Raw genomic sequence first — 20,979 nt, 5'->3', positions numbered from 1 at the left:
AATGGAGTATTTAATATACTTTTACTGCAGTAAAGGATCTGAGTACGTCTTCCACCAATGTAAACATGTAAAAACAGTGGATTGTTTTGCTTCTGCCATAAATAAAATGAAACTGAATAAATGTACTTAGTTACTAAACACCTCTGGAAAAGGCTCAGGGGGGAGGGGGAGGAGGCGGGGGGCGGACAGAGTCAGTCGGTCTGGCCCTCCTCCTCCTCCTCCTCCTCCTCCTCCTCCTGCAGCAGCTCGGTGATTTCAGACAGGAGCAGCTGACCGAGCCGTGAAAAACAGCGCAGCCTGCAGAGGAGCTCCCACTGAGGAGAGTGAGGAGGAGGAGGAAGAGGAAACCAGCAGGAGGAGGAGAGTCCTGATGAATGTGCTGATTATTCAGATGAAGAAAACACACTGAAGTAGGAAACCTCCTCAGTTTCTCTGTGCAGCTGCTTTCCTGAAGTTTGGGAGTCAGAACTGTAAGTTGTCTTTTCCTCTACTACATTTATTTACCTGACAGATGCTGTTTACCTTCACCACGACACGACTTTACTGTTTATTATTTTCACACATGTGTCCGGTGCAAACCGAGACGTTTCTACGAGGTTGTAAAACTTCTGAAAGTTTTCTTTTTTTTTAAACAAACGGACCCAAATGCTCAGGTGGGCGGAGTCACTACTAAACCGGGCTGCACGCGGCTCAAGAACACAAACAAAACAAACGCACCTCACAGCATCTGTTTCCATAGATTATAATTAATAATATGAATCCATGACAGCGGTGGAAGAAGTACTCAGATATTTACTGCAGTAAAAGTACCAATGCAGCAGTGTAAAAATACTCCATTACAAGTAAAAGTCTACCACAGTAAAAGTACATAAGTATTATGAGCTTGATGTAGTTAAAGTATTGCAGCAAAGGTACATAAGTATTATGAGCTTGATGTAGTTAAAGTATTGCAGTAAAAGTACATAACTATTATGAGCTTGATGTAGTTAAAGTATTGCAGTAAAAGTACATAAGTATTATGAGCTTGATGTAGTTAAAGTATTGCAGTAAAAGTAGTGGTTTGGTCCCTCTGACTGATATATTATTATATATGACATCATTAGATTATTAATAGTGAAGCATCAGTGTTAGAGCAGCATGTTACTGTTGTAGCTGCTGGAGGTGGAGCTAGTTTACACTACTTTATATACAGTTAGCTAGTTTAGTCCAGTGGTTCCCAACCTAGGGGTCGGGCCCCTCCAAAGGGTCAGCAGATAAATCTGAGGGGTGGTGAGATGATTAATGGGAGAGGAAAGAAGAAAAAACAAAGTTCTGATACACAAATCTGTTTTCAGTTTTTGGACTTTTTCTCTAATCTTTGATTTTTGCTGAAATATTGGATCATTTGAACATTTATTGAAATGAAAGCATGTGAGAAGTTTAGAGGGAAAAATCACTATTTGGTGGAGCTGTTAACAACTCATAGACATGTGAAATGTGACCCCGACTACACACTGCTTTTTGTAAGACATCAAAAGCCAAAAAGGTTGGAAACCACTGGTTTCATCTTTAACAATGTGTTGTATTTTAAAAGCTTGTTATATTATCCATTGTGTCAAATCTTCATGTGAAAAGTAACTAAAGCTGTCAAATAAATGTAGTGGAGTAGAAAGTACAATATTTCCCTCTGAAATGTAGAAAGTAGCATCACATGGAAATACTCAAGTAAAGTACAAGTACCTCAAAACTGTACTTAAATACAGTACTTGAGCGAATGTACTTAGTTACTTTCCACCACTATCAATAACCCATACTACTTTCTTTATTTTCAAAGAGTGTAAGTCTGCCTTTGTTGGCTGGACTGTCCACATACCAGCCCTTAACCACGGTCATCCGTGTCTGAGTGAGTGATGAAGTTACACCACTGGTCGGCCAACCGTGTTAAGTTTCCTCATTGGCCGTTGCTCTTTCAAAATGAGTCAGTGTGAGATGATGGAAGTGGAGGACAGCAGTGATGCAGAGCGACTGTGTTTCTGCTCTGCTGTTAAATGCAGTGAAGTCGGTTAAACTCCTGTTTAAACAGTTGCATCTCTGCGTCTCCTCCTCTACAGCTGGCAGCGCTGTCGGCAGCCGGCAGGAGAGACGCTCTGCGGTGTGTTTGGATTTTGTAACTGAACTGATACCAGGACGCAAACTTTTTATTTCTCTGACGTTTTCACATCACACACGATGAAAAACAGCATTAAAACACAAGTTTTGCAGGTAAAACATGCGATTCATGTAGACGTGATATATCAGTTTACTGTGGGGTGGCTGATTTGAAGGTGCACTTGATTTGACTGTAACAGCAGTAACCGGGCGGAGATAAGCCTCCTGAATTTGCACCCAAAATGCTGTTAAAACTTTTATTTACAATTTCCACCACAGCCTCCCAAGATCATTGACCAGGAAAGAGGCAGAAAAAAGGTGCATAGAGGTATGAAGGAGTTAACATAACATCACTGATAAAACACTCAACGCAGAGTGAAAACGAGAGACATCCACAGAGTGAAACAGATGAAGAGCAGGGAGAGTTAATAATAATTAGAAATAAAATAAGTTCTCCTTCAAATCAAACATCTCAAGATATGAGTGGACAGTTTTGTTCTTGCAACTGCATTTATAACCTCAAACGTAGCTTAATCATGTCATGTGATGCTACCCCAGTAAATATTACTGGGACCACTACAGAACATTGCAGATGAACATTTAATATCCACATTATAGACACGACTGCTGACTATCACTGTAACACACCGGCCACAGTTTCACACACTGACCATAAACACTCCAGACATATACAAGGTTTTGACCAAGTCTTGTTGACACTATAAATGTTGACTTGTTCAATATCTCTTTTGGACCTCAGCAGTAAATCCGGGGGGGACTGGGAGGGCAGGCAGGGAGGGAATCAGGAAGGGAGGCCATAAAACGTCTGAGCTGCAAGTGTCAGTAGAAATGTGTATCAGCAATGGAAATAAGATTTTTTTTTAAATAAAACAGGAAGCAGCAGAAAATTATAAGTGATAAAATCAAACAGCAGTACTGACAGACTCACATTCAGCTTGTTAGTTTCTCAGTTTTCCTGAGGAGAATCCCAGAATCCTTCATGTTCAGGTTGAATCTTTTATCGGAAGAGATTCCTTCTCGTCAGTCGACCGTTTCACAAACATCCTTTACAGTTAAACACTGCAGGGCCGAGCTTCTGTTTCCCACATTCATCCAGGGAAGACACAGTAGACGTTTCCTTCTCTTTCAGGCTTCGTCAGTGTGAGTGAAGCTGTGGAGCTCTAACGAGGTCGACTCATTAGTCGCCATGTACAGTTGAGGTTTATCGGTTTCCTGCTGTTTAGTGCTGAAAAAACAGCTGGATCAGAATAAAACTGGATGAGAGTCTGAGAGCTCATAAAGCACTAATTAGTGATGTAAATTGAAGAAGTTAGCATGTAGCTACTAGCTTACTACCTACTTGCTTATAGGGGTCCACAATCAATTATTTTTAATTCACTTTGAGTGAATTCTTTACATCAGATAAATACTAATATTGCATGAAACTCTTCTCAACTTATCCTGGAAGATTAAACAACACTGTTGTTTCCTCAAACGTTACCAAACTGAACTGTTAACACATTTCCTGGTTATAAAACTGTGAACTGAGGATTTTCTCTTGAGTAAATGCAAGAAGACTAAAACACGACATGTCTGAGTTGTTTTCTGAAACTTTTATGGTATCGTTGTTTGTGTTTTCTGCTGCTTTGTTTGTACTTTCTCGTTGAGTTTTGTGCTTTAATGTATTTATTGGTATTTGTGAGTCTTGTGCGGTTTCACGTGTTTGTTACTGTTGAGTTTTTTGTATTTAAGGCCCATCTAGGGACTCGCATTGCAAATTAGTTTAGTCTATAAATGCTGTGGTACGTGGCATTAAGTCATGCTATATACTTGTTCCTAAACAATTAAACATTAAATAAATAAATAAACCTATTTTTTTAGGCAGTGTGTAAAATACAGGGGGTCTCGGGGGGCTGGGAGCCTTTAATTGCCAGCGTGGATGTCCTGAAAAATCTCAAAATTAAATTTTTCATCAGTGTGCCTAATTATTTTCCATTTATCAACACAGTAAGGTTTATTTTTATATAACATAATAACAATTTATTGCAGTCAAAGCATTTATGTCATTTGAAAGCTGTTTTTTCCACCTCTGCATATTTAAAATGTCCTTTATTTATCTCAATTTATAAAAAAAAGTCCTTAAACAGTCATTATATCACAGAACAAACAAAGAACACAACCACTTGTTCCTGTATAGCTACGAGGATCTACTGGCACCTGACTGTCACACATTGTTTTTAGATCAACATGCAAAACAGTTGAGCAAGAATAATAAAAGACCTGCAAGACTTCATCACTGTTCATATTTTAAAAAATGAATGCTGTCTCATACAGCAACACATGGACTGTCAGTACCTGCTGTTTCAACTTCACTTTGAGCTCAGACAGAAACTGTCGGCTCATAATTCATCATGTTTGTGTTGACATCAGTCTGATACCTGCAGACAGCTGCTAGCTAGCGTTAGCTCCCCGGCAGGTATCAGTCTGATACCTGCAGACAGCTGCTAGCTAGCGTTAGCTCCCCGGCAGGTATCAGTCTGATACCTGCAGACAGCTGCTAGCTAGCGTTAGCTCCCCGGCAGGTATCAGTCTGATACCTGCAGACAGCTGCTAGCTAGCGTTAGCTCCCCGGCAGGTATCAGTCTGATACCTGCAGACAGCTGCTAGCTAGCGTTAGCTCCCCGGCAGGTATCAGTCTGATACCTGCAGACAGCTGCTAGCTAGCGTTAGCTCCCCGGCAGGTAAAGACAGACTGAATACAGCAGAATACAAACACTGTTCAGTCCACTTCCACGGCTTCACATCTCGTGGTCAGGGATAACATCTCTTTAAAAAAAAACACAAACTGTTTATGTCCTGGTTGTGACTGAAGGCGGCTAATATAGCAGCTACCATCCACATTACTTTTTCAGTTCAAAATAAGCTTTTTATGCACGTCGTAATAACTCAACTTCCACAAAGTACAGATTTCACTCAACATGCGGCTCGAACTGAACCACTAACAACAAGCAAACACCACAGTTAGTGCACATTAAAAAAGCCTCGTTCATGACTAGCACACACTGTGTTTGATGCGATGCTAACGTTAGCTAAGATAATGTTACTTATGTCAAACACATTTGTTAGTCCTCATCCTGAAAGCCTTTTCTCTTGTAATGTTAAAAGTGAAACGTGCTGATGTGTGTAAACTGAGCAGCTAAACAGAATAAAGTACTTGAAGTAGTGGAATAAAGCAGCTCTGCACTGCAACACGAGAACAATCTTCCTTTATTTCCACGTCTTCTACATGGATGATGACTTTACCCGGGACCTGTTACAGGGTCGTGGAAAACTCATGGACAAGTAGAGAAATGGTACAATGTCCTGAAAAACACTCTGTGGTCTTTTCCTTTTGCTGAGAGTGAACTGACAAATATCCACAACAGCTGGCAGCTGAAATTCAGGCTCAGGGATCAAATAAGGTTAAAGTGGCAGTGTGAGAGCGTCTGACTGTACCCCGAATCACAACAGGTTGATGAAGAGAAATGTGAGTGAACTGATCCTCAAAGGATCTTAAACCAACAGTCAGGAGCCCAAATGACCATGAAAGCTGTTTTTCTTGCTGTAATCATTCCTCCTGTTCATACTGACCATTAGAAGATCCCTTCATAACGACCTTACAATGGAAGTGATGGAGGACAAAATCCACAGTCCTCCTTCTGTGCAAACATGTATTTAAAAGTTAATCTGAAGCTAATATGAAGCTTCAGCGTCCAAATGAGTCAAATCAAGTAGATATCTTTCAACGTTACAGTCTTTTTAGTGCCAAAGTTCCTCTTTTTGTTACTATACTTCCACCTGCAGCTCAACAGGGAAACACTGTCCGAGGAAACACAAAGAGGGAATTTGATGCTAAAAAGACTGTAAATGTGTCAGATATCCACTTGATATGACTAACTCAGACTGATGAAGCTGAATAGAAGCTTCACACAGACTTTTAAATGCATTGAAAGCACATTTGAAGGATCTTTTAATATCCAGTATGAACAGGAGGAATGATTACAGTGAGGAAAACCTCTTTCACTGTTACTATGGACACTTGACTGCTGGTTTAAGACACACTGGAGAAACTAAACCGTCCTTTAAAGGAGACTTCCCCGCAAAGAAACTTGTTAGTCTGAGGCGTGATCCCCATCAAAATGTCCTGGAAAATGATTACTTGAAAAGAGTGGACACTCTGTTTAGCCTGTTAGCATGATATCCTGTATGTAAACATCATAGTGCAGATTTAAATGGTTCAGCTGGAAACATTTCTGTAAAATCCCTGTTTACCAGCTAGAAACGAGAGGCTGCTTTTGTTTACTTCTGTCTGGAATCAAAGACTTAAAAATGACTGAATTTTGATGGTAAATCTGTCACTGTCGCTGTTGTAAACTGTTTATGTGAGAGAACAAAAGAACAGAAAGCCTGGCAGTCATAGAAGCAATAACTAACAGTCATTAACATGAGTAAAAACTCAGATTTGTTCAGATAAAGTTAAATTAGAACTCAAAACTTTATTGGAGTTTGTTCTTCCAGCTATGTGTTTTACACCATAACGCTTCTTTACATTCAGCAGCAGAAGGATGATGAGTTGGCGTTTTCTCTCACTGATACCGAGTCAGTTTCTGCATCTGTGTTAACAACTGAACTGCTGACTACACACATTCACTCCAGAGTGTGTGTCACTGCTCTGGTATCTGTGTTGGCATGGTTACAAGGCTGCCCCTGTTATCTGTGTGAGAACAGGTGAATATCGGCAGAAAACCGTTTGCTCCATTGATCTTCTTATCAGCCGCTCAGAAATGGAAAGGTCACATGATGGGAGGGAATTCTTCTGTCGGTTTCCTGCTTCACTGCTTCAACACCCGCTGTGTTTGAAATAAATGGTTATTATTTACTTTTGGGGAATTTTAGAGACCCGAACAGCAAGTCACAGGATGCACAGGAGGTTTTTTTGTGGTTTTTCATGCGGGTTGGGTTTTCATTTACCCCCCCAAAAAAATGCAGAAAGAACAAACAAATCAAGATTAATGAGTGAATTAGGTCTCATCAGAGACAAAACTGCCCTCACTAATGACACATGAGGGGAACAAACTATATACAAACCATGTTAACCAGATGAACTACAAATAAACAACACAGAGACTGTTTGTTTCTAACTCAATATTAACTATCATCAAACAGCTGAATCTGTCTGCACATCTAGAAATGATGGATGTCAAAAATACTAATAATGTCCTGCAAAATCAAATTGCTTGATTGGTTATTTCATTATGAAAATTGTAACTGAATACAAACCTGATTAGGAGCGAAGGTGATTGGAAATTAAAATGAGAGAAAACAAACACACACATACATTAACACACAATCATAAATTATATTAAATACAAAGCAGTTTATATACAGCAAGGTGGACACATTAGTCCTTTAACAGAATCGTTATCGATTCGAAACACTCGTAAGATGAACTTTTTCACTCTTATCGTTCCAAACAAAACACATTTTCATACTAATCGGCCAAAGATGAAGAGTGTGTTACTCTAAGAATGCCTATAAGAGGATCAGGCTTTTCTAGTATGTGAACAGTTTACTGATCGAACACTTCATCAAACACAAAGAGGTGAAACATCAGGAATAACAGAGTCCGTGTAAAGACTGAACCATCATCTCTCCCAGATCTTTTACTTCTACATTCAGCTCGTCCACCCGCGTCTGTTTAAGTCCTGATGTGTTAAACAGAACTCTGCTATGTTGGATCTGATAAAAAAATAGAAGGAAAACCGCCCTGCGAGTAACAGGATAAACTTTATCTGTTGTCTCCGGGGACTCGTGCTCGTCCAACATTTCAAAGTGAGGCACATGCTTCCTGACAGAGTCTCCAGTATGTAAATATCTGGAAAAACTTGATGTGGGAACATTATAAACAGCTTGTAACTGTGCAAATGAGCCAAAGCTCCCATCAGTATATAGGTCACCTGTATGACAGAAACCTCTCTGCTTCCAAGTGGAAGCAATCAACTCTTTAACTTTACTTAGTTTAGAGTTTTAAGTTCAAGTTAATTAAACCTGAAATTTCTAGTTTTTATTTCTCATATTTAACGGTTCCTCTGACTCTTTTCACTTGAAATGATGAGTTGAATTTAAAGAGTTGACTCATTGATTTAAGTTTATAAAGAAACATGATCAGCATGTCAGCATATTTCCCAGCATGCATTGCTTAAAAACTTCTTTTTTGTAGTTTGAAGAAAACATACATGATGGAAACTGTCTGTGCTCCGTTTCTAACAGAAGTTCAGGTACTTTGGAAGCAGAGGAACTAATCCTCCTGTTTGTGGAACCAGATGGATCCTGCTGAGGAATATAAAAGTGACGAGACGCCGCAGTATTAACACACGAGGAAACTTCATGTGAAGAATGAATGAGAAGCAGAAACGCAGTGAGCGTCTGTCTCCTCACTAAATCATCTGCTGAGCCTTTGATGGTTATTTAACCACCGTGAAACAATCAGGAAATAACGTTTGATTTCCCTCATTCAGCTGCTCGCTCTCTTCATTCACTCTCTAGCTCTCTCTCTCTCTCTCTCTCTTTCTCTTTTTTAAAATGAGTTGGGAAGCCGACAGCAAAGCCTAACTTTACTTTTAACATTAGTAAACAAAGAGAAATGTCTTCCTGTTTGACCAATCAGCAACAATCATCCCTGCAAACCCCACCCCCAAAGATCCTGCCCCCCCCAGCAGGGACTTTTTTGGGGGGTAAAACAATCTGTCTGGAGCTTCATTCAGACCCTGGTTCCTGGTGATGGTTCCTGGTGATGGTTCCTGATGATGGTTCCTGGTGATGGTTCCTGGTGATGGTTCCCGATGATGGTTCCTGGTGATGGTTCCTGGCGATGGTTCCTGGTGATGGTTCCTGGTGATGGTTCCTGATGATGGTTCCTGGTGATGGTTCCTGGTGATGGTTCCTGGTGATGGTTCCCGATGATGGTTCCTGGTGATGGTTCCTGATGATGGTTCCTGATGATGGAGAAGCTCTCTGACAGCAGCTTTGCATGTTGTCTTTGTCCAGACTGAACTGAGCAACAGCAGCAACTAAAGCTGCAAGTTCATTGTGTCACATGACAAACTGACTCTTTAAATTAAGAAATATTAACAAATCTAAATCCACCAAACGAGGATAACATGCAGTATTTAGTCAACATTAACGTTAGAAGAACTATTTGTATTTGATGACTTAACGTTTTCAGGCGGCTTTAATCAGTCACATACAAATAGTACAATCGAACTCAAGCTGACAGTAAAACACACATCCAGGAGTTGGTTTAATTTAGCTTTTATTTTGAAAGGCTTCTGTCTGATAACATTTTTCAAGAATCAGATCAGATATTTCATATTTATCTTTCATCTCTTATCAGTGCCATGAAGAAGAACAGATTCATTGTTCATATTATGTGATAAACGTCTGTGGAGGTTCTGCTATAACTGAGTGTTTGGATATTAATGATAATATTCACACTGAATCCAACATGTCATAAACTTCAACTTCTTCTTGTCTGCAGATTGTTGTCGCTTCTTAAACCTGCAAACTAAAAATTTACCCAACAGCAATCTGATACACAACAAGCTTTAACTAAAAACTGTCACAGATTTATTGTTTCTTGTACAAAAGATTCAAAAGTTATTAATAATAATAGAAAAAAAAAAACGGTGACATGTAAGTTTAAAAAGAGTAGATTATAACAAGCTTTAATTTGGGTAAATAATAAAAACATTACAGTAAAACTGAGTCAGAACAACATTAACGGTATTCTGTCGGTGCTGCATCGACCCAAACTGGCGTAACTTTTAACACAGTGATGTTTTATTTTGATACAATGAGGGTGTCTGTTATTCTGACAAATAAGAGAGAATATACTGTCGATCCATTTTGATAACTAGAATGTCAAAACTTTGAACTTTATATCTCTAAACCAGTCAGAGTGCAGAGAGAAGCTGATTCCCATCAGCCTCAGCTGTCTTTACTGCTAATTAGCAAATGTTAACATGCTAAGCTAAGATGATGAACAGGGTAAATATGTCACTCTTGGGAAAAATGTCGGATAAAGATGGGTTTTTATTTTGGAGGCGTCTCTCAGGAGAAACACATTGATGTATTTGAATGGAAGAATGTGCCACGTGGTGTTGTGGCGGAGCGGGGGATCGATGTGACACGGCTGTTTTTATATAAAGAGAAATGTGTCTGGAAATAATCAGACAATCAAAGGATTACTGACATAAACACACACTGAGCAGTTTCTGGTTTAAATCTCCAGCTCTGACTAGTGGACTTAATAGGAAGCAAAGGTTGACATTTAGATTAAAAAAAATGTCATTTAAAAACAAAAAAAGTCAGAGTGTAGGGCTTTAAAGCCATGTAAGGCAGCTGGAGAATGTGTCGGTGTTAGCAGCGTGTTTGAACTGTGACGGCAGGAACACTAACAGCAGGCTGGTTGTTTGTTCTGAAAACACTGAGCTGCTGTTTCACACAGATAAACGCCGTTCGGTCATCGAACAAACTTCCAACCAACACAACATGAACTCCCAACAGTCTGATGGAGCGTTGGCACTGAGCACGCTTTATCAGTCCACTCACAAAACCTGTGCATGATATTTGTTATCATGCTTCTTTGCATATGTGGAACATGTCGTCGGCAGATGAAAATTAGCCTTTTAGGCTAACTCTGGCTCACTGTTCCTAATAGATAAATTAATAAAAAACTGAAATAAAGTTGTTTATTCAGAACTGATACACTACAATACAACACATTGCTAAAGATGAAACCAGTGGTTTCCAACCTTTTTGTCTTTTGACGTCTTACAAAAAGCAGTGTGTAGTCGGGGTCACATTTCACATGTCTATGAGTTGTTAACAGCTCCACCAAATAGTGATTTTTCCCTCTAAACTTCTCACATGCTTTCATTTCAATAAATGTTCAAATGATCCAATATTTCAGCAAAAATCAAAGATTAGAGAAAAAGTCCAAAAACTGAAAACAGATTTGTGTATCAGAACTTTGTTTTTTCTTCTTTCCTCTCCCATTAATCATCTCACCACCCCTCAGATTTATCTGCTGACCCTTTGCAGGGGCCCGACCCCTAGGTTGGGAACCACTGGACTAAACTAGCTAACTGTATATAAAGTAGTGTAAACTAGCTCCACCTCCAGCAGCTGCAACAGTAACATGCTGCTCTAACACTGATGCTTCACTATTAATAAATTAAGTATTAAATGACAAACTTATCAATTAAAACGATAAGAATTTAACAAATTAAATGGTTTTAATGTAGACAGAAACTTCACCTAACATACATTTGACTCAAAGAAATTAATATTAAGTTCACAAAAAACCCAAAGAAAAGCAGGTTGGTTGTTAAATGTTGGGGACAGTTGACTGGTGTCTCTAAGATGATAATACTTCTGTATTTCTGTACTAAGATTTTGAATTTTTACTTGAATTAGAGTATTTTTTACAGTGTTGTACTGCTGAGATCCTGAAACACAAAGACGTTTAACAGATTGAACTTAAATGACTTGAGTTGATTTGTTCTCCTTATAAGGTCGTATATGTGGAGCCGGTCACATGTTGGCGTGTTCGCTGATCACACATGATGTTTTTATCTTCATGCTTCATATCTGTTCATCCCTCACAACACACACACACACACACACACACACACACACACACAGTTACGTCTTAATATTTGTGTTCATATTATTCTCATTGTTTTGCAGTTTTGTAGAATTAACGAACATAAATGTCTTTGTTTTTAAATTAATGATCACTTGTTATATATCAAAAACAACATTCAAATAAAGTTTAGTTTATATTGTGTAATATTATTTTAAATACTAATAAATTCATATTATTTATCAGTATTTAACTGCAGTTACATGACGAGTATATTTTAGATGTTGTCGGTGTTTTCTGATATTATTTTGACATTAGTATGTTTTTTCTCTCTGACAGCAGGATGAGCGACGTCCGGTTTGCTTCAGCTTCCTCCACCGTCACCAAGATAGCTGGCCTGTCACCAGGATGCAGTTCCCGTGGCAACGAGCCTCCAGCCTTCATTCTGCCTCCCCGCAACGCCCGGGTCACCCTGGGAGTAGACGCCCGACTGGAGGGGAAGGTGGGATGCTGCTGATTTAATGTTTATCTGACTGAATCTGTTCCTCCATCTGCTGCTTTGAGCTCTAACATCACCGCTGCCTTTGCTAAGCTAACGTTTGGTGCGGTTCAGCAGGACTCCTGGTGATGATGGTCCCAGCTAGAGGAAAGGTCATGTGATCGTAACAGATCCACAGAGTTCACCCTCTGGGCAGCAGAAGAAAATACTAAAGATGAGTTCAAATGTTTTGTCAAAAAAGGTATCAATCAATCAAACGTTATTTGTACAGCGCCTTTCATGCAGGTTAGTGCAATTCAAAGTGCTTCACAGATGACTGAGAAGCCGATAATGAGTTAATGTTGATAGTAAACAGTAAAACAATTTGAGACTAGTGCACATGAGAAATAAAACATTATGAAAATGTGATAAAAGGAGCGACCCAGTACCTGAATGGTTACTGTGCACATAACATCCCTGGTTCCAGTCCAGCAAGGGAGCTTTTTGCACATTACACCCATCTCTCTCTCTCCTGTTTCCTGTTGGCATCTTCACCAGTAACGGACCAATGGAGGCAAAAATCATTTAAAAAAAAAAGAAAATGTAATAAAATAAGACAGATTTATTATTATTGTTATGAATAATTATGAAATGAGAGAGGAGAGGAGGAAACCAGAGAGGACAGGAGAGGAGGAGAGGAGCATGTGAGAAGAGAGGGATTAACATTTCCTCAGTCTTGTGATCGGCTGCATCCTGTTGTGAAGTCGTCAACCTAACTGAGTTCACTGATGAAGTTATTTTGTCTCTGAAGTCATTGTTTGGTTTATTTGGTGTTTTAACGTCTTTCTGCTCCATTTGTTGGTGAAAGCTTTAACCTCCATCTTGAGCTTTCATTTTGCTTCATTACTCATTTTTTTCTGTTGGTTTTTGGAATCTACAACTGGTTTACCAGTTTCAGACCAAATAACTCATCTACTCGCCTTCACACGTTTAAAACACAAACTTTTTACGCTAATGTTACTTTATTGTTTTCATGCTAATGTTACTTTATGATTACTTTATTGTTTTCATGCTAATGTTACTTTATTGTTTTCATGCTAACGTTACTTTATTGTTTTCAATCTAACGTTACTTTATTGTTTTCATGCTAATGTTACTTTATTGTTTTCATGCTAACGTTACTTTATTGTTTTCATGCTAACGTTACTTCATTGTTTTCATGCTAATGTTACTTTATTGTTTTCAATCTAACGTTACTTTATTGTTTTCAAGCTAATGTTACTTTATTGTTACTTTATTGTTTTCATGCTAATGTTACTTTATTGTTTTCATGCTAACGTTACTTCATTGTTTTCATGCTAATGTTACTTTATTGTTTTCATGCTAATGTTACTTCATTGTTTTCATGCTAATGTTACTTTATTGTTTTCATGCTAACGTTACTTCATTGTTTTCATGCTAATGTTACTTTATTGTTTTCATGCTAATGTTATGTTACTGTTTTCATGCTAATACTACTTCATTGTTTTCATGCTAACATTACTTTATTGTTTTCAATCTAACGTTACTTTATTGTTTTCATGCTAACGTTACTTTATTGTTTTCATGCTAACGTTACTTTATTGTTTTCATGCTAATGTTACGTTACTGTTTTCATGCTAATGTTACGTTACTGTTTTCATGCTAATACTACTTCATTGTTTTCATGCTAACATTACTTTATTGTTTTCATGCTAACGTTACTTTATTGTTTTCATGCTAATGTTACTTTCTTGTTTTCATATTCATGTTACTTTATTGTTTTGCTTGTCAGTGTCCCACATTACAATAATTCACCTGCTGAAAATGTCCACAAGCTATCAGGACATTGTGGTGATGTGTTTTGCTGCATCCTTGACTGTTTTTAAACAGGAAATCCATCTATAGGAAAGGGCATGAGGAGGCAGAGGAGAGAAAAAAGGAGGTATACAAGGAAATAACTTATATAGGAGGAGGTAGAGAAGAAAAAGAAAAGGAGACAGAAAAGGATGCAAGGAGGAAAGTTGTATTTATTGGGACCATGTACAGTGTTAAATATAAATGTTAACATTTGATGTACCGCACCAGAGTCAGGAGGTATTGAAGGAAAGTAGGAAGCATGTTAAGGGAAGAAAAATGCATCTTGATCTCGTGACTCAGTGGGGCGTTCAGGTTCTGTGTGTCCAGAATTCCACGGCACCTGAATGCAGCATCAGTCCACAGCTAGAGAAGACAAGGAGATTAATTGAGCTGCAAGGCCTCATGGGAATTGTGGTTGAAACCATCAAACAGTTGAGACATCTGCCCGCCACATGCTGCACACACACACACACACACACACACACACACACACACACACTAAAGATGCTGATGTCAGCCACTTTTACAAGCAAAATATCTCCAGGCGTTAGAGACATTTATTGTGTTAGTTGCAAAGTAACTTTTCACAATAAGCAGTATTATGGAAAGATTGTAAGTTTTTATTTCAGTGTATCTTTTTGTGACTTATCATAATTAATTAAATGATGATCACTGCTGTGAAATTAAGTTTAAAGGCAGAGTTTGCTTAAAGGTGAACTCTGCACGTGTTTCTCGGTGTTCTCTGTGTAAAAAGTCACATAAAGCCTTTTGATGATGTCACTGATGATGTCACTTGAGCCAGTGTCAGTTGCAGCTGAAGACTACAAGTTTGAAAAGTAAAAATAAATCTTTGAGTGTGGCGTTAGAAAGAAGTGAGATTAGCAGGCCTCTGTAGCTCCTCATCTCTGCTGAAGGCTCGCAGCATTAAAGAAAGTTGTGTTAGCATTAAATACTAATTAGAAAGTATAATGTTAAATAAGTAACGTTAGCATTAAAAAGTAACATAAGTGTTAAGAAGTAACATTAGAGTTTAAAAAGCATCTTTAGTTAATTAATAGCTAACATTAGCATAGTTAGTTAATAGCTAACATTAGCATAGCTAGTTAGTAGCTAACATTAGCATTAGCAAGATGTGGGAAAAAATTTAGTAGGATTCAAATTAAAAAGAAACCGAAGCATTAAAAATGTAATGTTTGAGTTAAAAAATTTCATTAACATGAAAAAGTTAAACGAGATGTTGACATGTTAGTTTTGTGTCTTAGTCTGGTCGTCTGGACTAACATCACTTCTCTGTCTTTCAGGTTCGAGGTCATCCTGAGCCCCAGATCACATGGTACAGGGAGGGCAGGGCTATGATTGGTGGAGAGCGCTGTGTCATGGAGAGAGGTGGGCGGGGCACCTTCAGCCTGGTGGTTGGCGGGGTCAGAGAGGAAGACCTGGGCCGTTACACCTGTCAGGCCACCAATCCGGCCGGGAGCCGCCAGGTTACCGTGGAGATCCTTCTGGAAGGTTTGCATCCTATAATAATACTACTGTTATTACTACTACTGCTACTACTACTAATACTACTACTACTACTAATACTACTACTGCTACTGCTACTAATACTACTACTGCTACTACTACTACTACTAATAATAATGATACCACTATCAGTAAAAAGACTGTAAATGTGTCAGATATCCACTTGATCTGACTGCTCTCTGACTGCTGAAGCCTCATATAAGCTTCATTTGACCATCTGGACCAACTAGCAGCTGCCATGTTTTGACCGTAAAGTACCACCATTAGATGCTCCAACTGACTCCCATTCAAAAAGCCTCAACTGCTTTCTAGAAATACTAAGTCAGTGATTGTTTTCAATGAGTCATTATGGTCTTAATCTCTAATTTCAGGCCCATTAATAATGTATTGGTGGTCATTTTGGAAAATATTGCTCCGTTAATAAGATTTGAAGACGCTGCCATGTGGGTCTTGATTGATAGCTGTGATTGACAGTTGGCTCTGTGACTCACACTGAGTCGGAATATTGTGGCAATATTTCACTAAGTTTAATGTGACTTGGGTCTGAGGTAGTGTGGCCTGTTTCGGGAGAGCGAAAGGCAACACACGCACTCCTTATTTGGAAGATAGCACCAAACATAAGCAGCAGCTCTGGACTTCAAACCTGCTCCAATAAAACCAACCAGTGACGTCGCACCTTGTGACGTCCATCCTGAGCCGTAAAGTATACCCCCGCAGCCCCCCCCCATTTAAAATAAAATAAAAACTTTACTGGTCCATATTTGTTTGATACGTCAGGGATTTCTGGTCCAATTAATACATTAGGCAGGAAATTCAAATCAATACAGCTCATTGACAGCATCGGCACCGCTGTCAGAGACACTTAGACAAAAACATCAAAGCGGTGCCCAAAAACAGCACAACAAAGAAAAATCTGCAGAATTTTCTGCCGAACTTACGAAAATCACGACTATATTTGTAACGGTAAATCCTGTCAGACGTGAAGAAGGATGCAGTCTGTTAACAGGCTGATGAACAGTTATTAAACAGCCTTATTGTGTGAAGTTAGTTCGCCTGTATGTTATGCTGAGAATAATATAATGTTATAAGGCTTTCATATAGCCCACATACAGAGAGAAATATAGCTACTGCCACACAAGTGTCATAAATACATGATAGGCTATTTCATAAATAAAAACACAAGCTGTAATAAAAATGTTAACAGAATGTTATAAATTCATCTTCAGCAGCAGGACAGGGAGAGCGCATAAAAGCGCAAATTGCTTATAAAAGGGAAAAGCTTGTTCTTTCCTCACAGTACAGTTCTGTAAGTAGTATCGAGTATTTGATTATTATATCGACAATGTGAAAAAAAACATCAAGGGCCCACATGGTTACATTACAGCACTGCGTCCATCTTTATATACAGGCTGTGCTGCAAACCCTGCCCCCAAAGTAACCCCCCCCTCCTCCTCCGCCCCCCTTCAGCAGGGGTCTCCCTGAAGCTTCATTTAGATCCTGGTTTCCTCTGGTGGAAACGCAGGTAGCACGAAGCAGGATCTGTATTAAAAGCAGATGAAGAGTCCAGGAGAGGAGCTGTGGCATGTGTTCCAGGTTTGTGGAGGTGTTTGGAGAGGAGATGCTCCTTACAGTGTTAACTCTGACTCCATTAATCCTGCAGTTTCCAAACATGACCTCAGTGATATTCCTCATAAAACCTTCTCCATGCGTGTGTTCAGCCATGGTTCAGTGCAGCGAGCTGGCCCAGAGGTTCATGGTTTAGTGCATCGTAAACAGCTCAACAGGAGCTTCCTGTTTGCTAAACACAACCAGACTGAGCTGGTATCTTCCCCCCATGTAACACTTCTGCTCCTGCAGCAGCTTCCTTCAGTCACAGTCGACACTTTCTTGTTGTTGTAGTGATGTGAATTTGGGAAAGAGGATGTTTGTTTTAGCCTTCAGATGGAGCTGATGACCAAGGAGAGTCTAGACATGAATCCAATAATACGGAACGGACTGTAGAGCTGCAACAATTAGTTGATAAATCAATTAATTGGCAACTAAATTAAATTCACAATCAACAACTATTTTGATAATCGCTTGGAGTCATTTTTTTAAAGAAGAAAATGTCCAAATTCTCTGATTCAGCTTCTTCTTTAGTCTTTGTGACAGTAAAACAGAGGACGATGACCTGCAGCAAAGGTTCCCAGCAGAAATCCCTTTAAATGCCCTTATTTAATCCTTAATTTATGCCAATATTAACAATAAAGTAATAAATAAAGGTCATAAATCACCTGACTTATTAGAAGTGGATTTCTGAACACAATAGTATCTGAGTGACGCTGAGAGTAAATGTGTCTTTTGTAAATGTAATGTTTTATTTCATCTTTGGTTTAATCTATTCATTTATCTCTTTTCTTTACCTATGATCAATATTGGAATAATGTTGTGTGCATTATCCTGCAAATAATAAAGAAAATATAATTATAAGAAAATTAAAGAAAAAAATCCAACTCTGTCCTTTAAGAAGCCAAACTCTTCTTCAGTCTCATGCTTGTTTTTCCACCTGTAGAGACTTCTGGGAAGAAATATGGCCTCCCGTCCTCCATGAAAACAGGGTGAGCTCATCTCTGTTCTTATGTCCTCATTCTCTTGGAAGAAGTACTCAGATCCTTTACTTTAGTAAAAGTACCAATACAACAATGTAAAAAATACTCATACAAGTAAAAGTCCTGCATGAAAACTCCTACTACAGTAAAAGTACATAAGTATTATGAGCTTGATGTAGTTAAAGTATTGCAGTAAAAGTACATAAGTATTATGAGCTTGATGTAGTTAAAGTATTGCAGTAAAAGTACATAAGTATTATGAGCTTGATGTAGTTAAAGTATTGCAGTAAAAGTAGTGGTTAGGTCCCTCTGACTGATATATTATTATATATGACATCATTAGATTATTAATAGTGAAGCATCAGTGTTAGAGCAGCATGTTACTGTTGTAGCTGCTGGAGGTGGAGCTAGTTTACACTACTTTATATACAGTTAGCTAGTTCATTAAATGGAAATACTCAAGTAAAGTACAAGTACCTCAAAATTGTACTTAAGCACAGTACTTGGGTAAATGTACTTATTTTCCATCACTGCACATGTCTTTGGTTTTAGTTACATTAATCTCTAAAAGGGCTTCATCGTCCTAAAGTATTTAACTTGTTTTATTAACCATTGAAGACGGCAGTGCCCTGCAGGTGTTTCTGAGTGTTGGCGAGGGGCTGCTGTAAAGTAGGAGCCCCTACTGATTAAATTACTGCTCGAAGGAAAACTACAGTTTATTACATCTAATCTGGGTAAACTGTTGGTTTGTTTCCAACCTGTCAGACTTCTTTTTAGTGATGTCACTGTGTTTCCAGATCTCAGATATTAACTTGGTGAGTACAGTTTTATTATTGCTGATGGAAATGAAGGGAATAAACTAACAAAATAAGGCCCTAGTTGTTCCTGTGTAGAAATGCAGAAGATCCTCCCAAGTGGACCCAGGTGTTTTGGAAAGTGGTTGGCCCTGACAGTGAGAATGCTATCTGACTCTCTGCTCCAGGAAAAACTGTGGTAACGCTTTACTTTACAGCTCCCTTCATTTTATACTAATATCCTGGAGGTTTTTTTGGTAATTTGTAGCTATTTGACAGTTAGTATTTCAGACATTTGGTACAAATTATAAGAAAACACTGAAAAAGTGTTGAGATAGTTTCATTTGTAAGAACCCACTCATGATAGGCTATTTGGGTTCATACGTAGATTAATAATTAATACATTTCTTAATAAATTAGACTCTTGACAATTCTTAATCTGACAGGAAATACTTAGTTTTCAGTGTGTAGTTTTGTGTTTTTTCAGTAATTTGCTAAAAGTAGGTGCTAATATGCTGATATGTAGTTTGACACACAAAGCTACACACTGAAAAGTAAGTATTTTATGTCAGTTAAGCGTCAAAGAATATCTGCGAAATGGCTCGTTTCATTATCAGAATTAGTGGAAGTCTGTGGTGCGCATGCTCTGACCATAGAGCATGCATTCAGCTCAGTATGCATTCATCTGGCCATTGCGGAAATGTCAAACCAGACACCAGATTTAAACAACTCTGCTATACTGTGAAATACAGAGAGATTTTTCCTAGTGGTGACAGGCTTAATCAGCATTGTGTGAACTCGTTTGCAAAGAGATTGAATGTAACGAACGTTCATTTATATGTAAGAGTTCGGCACTGCAGGTTTAAAGAATTGTTAAGAGTCTAATTTATTGAGAATTTTTGCAAATTTACAACTGTGTATGAGCCCAGATATAAAGAGTGGGTACTCACCAACTAAATTAACAGAAAGAGTGGTGCAATTTTCTACAAATTATAAGAAAAAATGTAGAAAAGTTGGTAATATTTGGGTTCCTAGTTGTTAATTTTCAAAAATTCTTAATAAATTAGATTTACGCAATTCTTTAACTGACAGAAAATACTTAATATGTATTAGTATTGGCATATAAGATTCGTTGTCATAAACTGAGCACATTGACAGTATACTTCCAAATAACACAACATTTTCAAAGAAATGTCCTGTGAACAGTTACACAGCAACTACTTTTAGGTAAATTGTTGAAAAACTTTTGAAAAAACTACATATGAAACTTTTTTTTTCATTTTTCTTATAAATGGTACCAAATTGTTAAATATCTGCAAATTACTCCGAAAATTTCTGGGAAATTATAAAATGAAAGGATCTGTAAAATAAAGCATTACCAAAGCTGTCAGAATACAGCTGATCAGTTTTCTTCCCGTTGTAAATAAATAAAAAATGCATCAACAGTGCTCAGAACTCCATTTCCCATGATTCCAGGTGTCGCTCTGCAGTCCCAGCAGTGGAGAACAGGCCCAGTATTTGGGGTGAGAGTCCACCAAAGTTTGTCTCTAAACCGAGCCGAGTGTTTGCCAGACCAGGACAGACCGGAAAATTCTCCGCCAAAACCACAGGACGCCCTCAACCCCAGGTCACATGGTTCAAGGTGGGAGGAGCTAAGCATAGACATTTTTGTGTGTGAATAGTATTACGACTGAAGAAATGAGAGGGACATTACAGTCATCAGTATGTTCAAATAAATAATATGAATTCAAAGGTATTAAAGGTTACTTGTGGGGTTCCTCAAGGCTCCGTTTTAGGCCCGTTACTGTTTATTTTGTACATAAAGTGTATACGATTTTTGCAGATGATACACATTTATTTTGTTGTGGCAATAATTTGAAACAACTTTTGGATACTGTGGAAAAA

The 20,979-nt window shown here is 38.4% G+C and overlaps 1 protein-coding gene across 2 annotated transcripts in view; it reads left to right on the top strand.

Moving 5' to 3' along the window:
* Positions 1 to 308: 308 nt before the first annotated feature.
* Positions 309 to 20,979, top strand: part of mylka (myosin, light chain kinase a) — a 95,553-nt gene continuing 74,882 nt past the window's right edge. For both annotated transcript variants that reach the window (XM_067602777.1, XM_067602776.1), the window contains exons 1-5: positions 309 to 470; positions 12,152 to 12,314; positions 15,470 to 15,677; positions 18,244 to 18,289; positions 20,551 to 20,716. In XM_067602777.1, coding sequence (XP_067458878.1) covers positions 12,156 to 12,314; positions 15,470 to 15,677; positions 18,244 to 18,289; positions 20,551 to 20,716 — 579 coding nt within the window. In that variant the 5' untranslated portion in view covers positions 309 to 470; positions 12,152 to 12,155. The remainder of the gene's footprint in view (positions 471 to 12,151; positions 12,315 to 15,469; positions 15,678 to 18,243; positions 18,290 to 20,550; positions 20,717 to 20,979) is intronic.

The sequence above is a fragment of the Thunnus thynnus genome, chromosome 11, assembly GCF_963924715.1.
Source record: "Thunnus thynnus chromosome 11, fThuThy2.1, whole genome shotgun sequence".
In the NCBI taxonomy this organism is placed as follows: domain Eukaryota; kingdom Metazoa; phylum Chordata; class Actinopteri; order Scombriformes; family Scombridae; genus Thunnus; species Thunnus thynnus.
The sequence above is the reverse complement of the archived record's forward strand: the minus strand, read 5'-3'. Positions and strand labels throughout refer to the sequence as shown.